A 6,000-nucleotide genomic window follows, 5' to 3' on the forward strand; every position below is an offset into this window, starting at 1 on the left:
TTCAAAGCTTATCACTAAAGGGGACATGATAATTATCAATATATGTTCAGCGTGATATCGAATGTCCCAGGTTCGAGTCCCATGTGAAAGGTCGCGGGTGCGCACTGCTTGGGAGTTCCGTATTAGGATGAAACGAGCATCCAGTGCTTCCGGCCTTTCAATGCTGATCTAACATTGAACGGTTCATTATCTCAATTAAAATTCAAAATTCTCCACAACCCTATATTGAAAGTTTTTAGGTTATGCTACTTAACAATTCAGATCTATAATAAACTAAAAGATTTTAGTCGTTCGAGAAATAAATGTTTTAACAGTAACAATCCCCTTCTAATACTTGTGGGTTGTACTATCTATATATATAGTGGGAAAATATGCATATATATATATATATTAAATTATATAGCAGAATTCATCGGAGAGTGTACGACGTAGTCAACCACTAAGAGCACTTTTTGCCGTATAATATACAAAATGACAGGATGATAGTACTTGTAAAATCATGAATGATGTCATGATCATAATGATGACAACAAGTGATAGTAATAACAATTTAAGGTAGCATAACAAAATTAAAATAGGCATTAGTTTACGGAATAGCTAAATGAGTCGGGGGCGAATTGATTTTCTCAAATAACGACAAAAATAAAAAGTCTAGTAATAGTAACAACTATAAGATAGACAAGAAAATTTTACTAAAAATGAATAACGGGAGTTTTACTGTGATTAAATGAAAGGTAGTGGACATGATGAGTGATTTTGAGGACCAAAGGTTAGCAAAAATTTAATGAAACAGGTTAAAAGTAGTATTTGCTAATGCAAGTTAGCATTTCAATAATAAATCACCTCTGCTTATACGAATTGTCATAGTTATCCATTATACTACTTTCAGTACTTTGACTAGGTTTACTTCAAAAAATGTTCCATTCAAGTATCTGTTGATCGTAATGTTTAACAACCTAGATCTATTTATCGACAAATCAGTCCATATGTTTGGAAATAATTAAGTATAGGACGCTTTCTGTATATCCAAACAACACACCTCTGCAAACATAGTTATATGAATTATCCATTTAGATTTAACTACAGAAAACCTCCAATATAATATAGAATCGCTGGGTAGGATTTCAATGGTGTATGAGGTCAGTCAAGTTGGTAGTAGAAAGAATCAGTAAAATAAGGATTCGTAAACGAAGGTTATTTGATGAGTTTATGTCATTCTTTTAATATAGATATTTGGCAAACGTATGATTTTTTGAAGTAGTGATGAATTAAGGCAATTGAATTAAAAAATTAAATTTTTTTTAAAAATATAGGTAAGCCATCATCTTTTAATCTGGCATTCTCCACAGACTGTCACATGAACTTCCATACTACAAACTCGTTCTCTTCTAGATAAGAATTCTTTATTGAAGATATGATCCAAATGTTGTTGACACTCAAACGATGACTGGTACACATACTTCTACTTTGAAACAATATAAAATAAACCTGTTTACTGTGATTGTAATTACTTGAACGATAGAAATTAGTCCAAATTAAAGCAGAAAAGGTTTTGTCTGAATGTTTATTGTTTTTATAGATTATGTTGAAGTGTTCAGTAAAATATCTCAAAAATCATCATGTGGATGATCGATTCTCCGATCTTATTGAAATGTAGTTGTGTTAAAAAATTATCGGTAAACTTCTGGCCTAGTCTACTGTTCATGGTTTCATTTACTGCTTCTCATTAATGTATTTCATTATGTTGGATTTCTACATTATTTATGGATAACAAAAATAAATATCTTGATCATCACTTTGCTAACTCAGTTTTATCGCCAATAATGCATTTAATTTCGATACCCTCACTTTCTTGGTTAACGATTTCATACCAAGAGAAATTATGTACTTTATGTTGAAATCGACGTTTTCTGTACTGTTAGTGAATTCCAACAACTCACTGAGTCATGTACCGCTAATGTCGTTTTGTAGCTTCAGGCAATTGATAAAACCATTCAATTAGCTAATGATGTGAGGTAATGTTATTAGTTCAAATACAATATTCGGCTTAGTCAGTTATATATGCCTTAATGAATCTTTTACATCTTAATAAACTGTTTGTTTTTCATTTAATCACTAAGAATTTGATCAGTTTCCTCTTAACTTTTCTGTAATGCAACTTAATTATTCCATATTGATGTAAAGCGTTCATTATCATCAGCTTTGTAAAACGATCATCCATTATAAGCAAAGATGGATAGTGGCTAGTAGTGGAATCCAGTTTGATGCGCGTTTCGTCCTATTTGGGACTCGTCAGCTGGATGCACCTGCATATCAGAGTTGATGTTCACTCTATGGAACTCGAACCCAATACCGTTCGCTTCAAACGCCATCACGTTATCCACTTAGCTACTGAGTCCTGATAGCCACTAGCTTGTGTGATGGGTAAAGTTATATTCACTTGGTGTTGTATACTTGTATCTTCCCATTGTTATTTAGGACTGCAATTGATCAACATTATGTTTAATAATAATAAATCAAAAATTGTAATTTTCATTTCTTTTATTGAATCAAATTGATATTTTAATGTGAAAAAATTTCATTAAATTTGATTTTACAATTTCACATTATTTAATTTTATAAAATGACAGTTCCTCCAAAGATAATTCAATTGCCTCGATATACAAAAGCAGCTGGTGAACAAAGTTCTAAAGTATGGTTAACATGTTATATTCGTACAGAACCAACTCCACAAATTGTCTGGCTTAAAGATAATAAACTAATTCCAATGGATACATTAATTCAAAGTAAAAATTCTGATAGTAAAAATGGAATAAAAAAATATGAAAATTATTTAATTCATATACGTCCTGGTTTATATAAAGCTCAATTAGCTGTTAATGATATTAGAAAATATGATTTTGGTTCTTATAGTTGCCAGGTTTGTTTTATTGTTTAATAAAAATTGTTTTTTGAAAGTATGTGTATTTGGATGGAGACTAGATATCTCAGATGTTTCAAGTAAAAACTTTAAAAAAAGTGTATATGTACAAAATTAACTAAAGTGGTGTTAAGTTTGGCTTATTTGAACGCATTTACCGCTGCTTTTATCATGCTTTTGCATCTCCCACCTTCTTCAAACTTTAGAATTGATTTTTCATTGAACTGATGCCGACTAATGAATCATTTAAAAGAACAAAACAATGAACTACTGTTTTGTCTTGATCCGAAAGTCGTTAACACAACACTCTTACTACTTCATATAAAATCAAATAGGAGAACTATAAAACTTGCAGCTATAACAGCTCCTTTAACTCACCAACTTACAGTTCATTATTTATCTATGACCAATGATTTTTGTTTAAACTGATTCTTAATTTCTAATGAAAAAGCATGATCTGTTACACTCGACTAAATCAGGAATGAGGTTGTTATCACCGATCATACTGTATGATTACCGTGTAATATCGCAAAATGAATAACATTGAAAGTTTAGATATTTCTATCCTCATTTAATTTAAAAAATAATTCATTTTCAGAAATGGGTTCCAACCAATAGTATTCAAAATGACAAATTTTACAAAACCCAAAAATATGTTCAAAGTACATGTAAACGACAACGGACATATTCTCATATGACTAGAAATATTCGTAGTATGAGTTGTAATTACTTTGTATGTTGAACCAAGTACTATTCCGTGATGCTTATCTTATGCATAAAGGAATTCCAGTGGGCAGTGAAATCATACTGTTATTAATCACTAACTACTTTAAGCTTCTATACTTTGTAAAATCCGATGTATCTATGTCCTTCATTCAGTTGCCACGCAAATACCTATAGTTTCCGTAAATAAGTTCATATCCACAAAATTACGAACTACATTGCTTGTTCTAATTGCTATGAAGTACATTGTTGTGAAAATTGTTTTTATCACAGAGTTACATTTTAGGGAGCCATTAGAAACCAAAAGTCACTGGATATCTATTTTTCCTTAAATAGGAAGACAATAAAACATACCAATCTGTGTCAGAAACCACTTACAACGTCAGTTATCTTTTTCAAAATTCACAATTTTTACCTAAAATATATCATTAGGCAAGACTCGAATCGAATAGTTTTTTTCATACATTACAATAGCTCGACTTAATTATGATCTTGGAACCTATTACTGACATTTTCTCTTATAGGCTGCTAACTTACAAGGTGAAGCTCAACTAGAAATTCATTTGTCTGGAACATCTACCCCAGATGTACCGATAAATTTTCGCCTTCTGAATGCAACCTCATCAACTTTACATGTTGCCTGGACTCAAGGTTTTGATGGTGGATTGGCACAAACTTTTCAGGTTCGCCTTTTTGTGTTTTAAATATCTATATACAAAAACATAAAATTCAGGATTTAACTTTTGGAAAATCTTAAAAGAAGGCCTTCAATAAAGTGTTACATAAATTTGAGACTCTAAGTTAATATCCTACAACAGTGTTGACGAAACGTTGCCCGATGAAGTGATAATAACCACAGTAGATTGAATTAAATACTGCATTTAAGCGCATGTTAATCAGAGATATTCAGTATGACGTGTCAGGACAGTTGCAAATGATTAATATCATTGGAAGGACAATCAACTTCGCAATTTGACCACAAATGTTTTGACTTTCTATTCAATAAGGATCATAGCAAATAAGTCTCTTATTATCCATCTATTTTTCAAAATATCAAAGCGTCATCATATATATAAGCAAAGATCGATAGTGGCTAGCAGTGGAATCCAGGACGGGCGTTTCGTCCACTGCTAGCCATTATCCATCTTTGCTTACAATGCTTGTGAATTAAGGCTATATCGAGGCAATACGCACAGTATGCACATATAGCAATAAGAGACTGACCAGTTGCAGTCCTAAACATCAATGGGAAGATTCAAACAAACAATACCAATTAAATTTATCTCACCTAAATTCTTATTACTTTTGATATTATGGTAAACTGCTGAATTTAATTTGATTTCCATGATTAAATAATGAATTACTTTAGAATCAAGCGTAATCAAACTAGGGGTCATGCATACAATTTATTTCGTCAATAGACTTCCTTGTGAACCTAGTTTATGAAGATGAGGTTAATATCGTAGAAGATTGAAAGCATCTTTAGTGTTATGTAGCAGTAAGAAGAACATATAATATACTGAGCAAACATTTCAGAAACATTAACACGTATTATTAACTGACATACATATTCTCTGTAATTATTTAGTAGGGATTTCATTAAAGAAAATACAGTAAACTAATGATTAGGACACTTAAAACAGTCTTGCATATCTAATATAAATGTTTGAAACTACAACTGAATATTGTTTTGATATAATTTACATGTTTTGCGTTAGATTAGTAACTGATTATCTTGATTACTTCACGTATTCCACTACCGCGAATTCAAACAAAACTTAATAAACTTGGGTTATAAGCAATCCATGTTTCAGGAAACTATTGTCAAGTATTAAAATTAAAAACACGACGTTCAGCGAAGGGATCTCTTTTCAACGAATTTATTATCAAGCTGTACAATCGTATATATATGAAAATGTTTTGTCAAAGTACTGATTCCGTGAGGAAATGTGAACACAAAAACCAAGATGATATAAATTTTTGATCATAATCAAATAACAAAACAGATCTCAAATCATTCAAGAGTTGTATAACATTAACTCCCAATATCAATTTATAGAATAATGATCTACATATCTCCATTAATTATCAATTCTTATGTATTAGAATGGTTGTATCTATTTTTTTTTTGCCTGAAAACTATTGAATGTTCTTCTGACTGCAACAACATCATAAAAGTATTTTTCAAACTGAAACACAAAAAAAATTTTTTGCTGCATAACTTACAATCATGTACATGTATAGCAAAGATAGTGTCATGACTATAAAAATAAGAATTGTGCAAAAGTACATTTTTTTATGTTTTTTATTACGTCATCCTAATTTTACATTCTGATAAGGAGTATTTTTTCATTTTA

General features: G+C 30.8%; 1 protein-coding gene across 1 annotated transcript in view; it reads left to right on the top strand.

Moving 5' to 3' along the window:
* Smp_130070 (putative nephrin) overlaps positions 1-6,000 on the top strand; it is a gene marked incomplete at both ends in the record, with an annotated part of 67,079 nt that overhangs the window by 45,803 nt on the left and 15,276 nt on the right. The window contains 2 exons of the mRNA XM_018795698.1: positions 2,631-2,920; positions 4,168-4,326. Coding sequence (XP_018649985.1) covers positions 2,631-2,920; positions 4,168-4,326 — 449 coding nt within the window. The remainder of the gene's footprint in view (positions 1-2,630; positions 2,921-4,167; positions 4,327-6,000) is intronic.

This window comes from Schistosoma mansoni, chromosome 2, assembly GCF_000237925.1.
Source record: "Schistosoma mansoni strain Puerto Rico chromosome 2, complete genome".
Classification (NCBI taxonomy): Eukaryota; Metazoa; Platyhelminthes; class Trematoda; order Strigeidida; family Schistosomatidae; genus Schistosoma; species Schistosoma mansoni.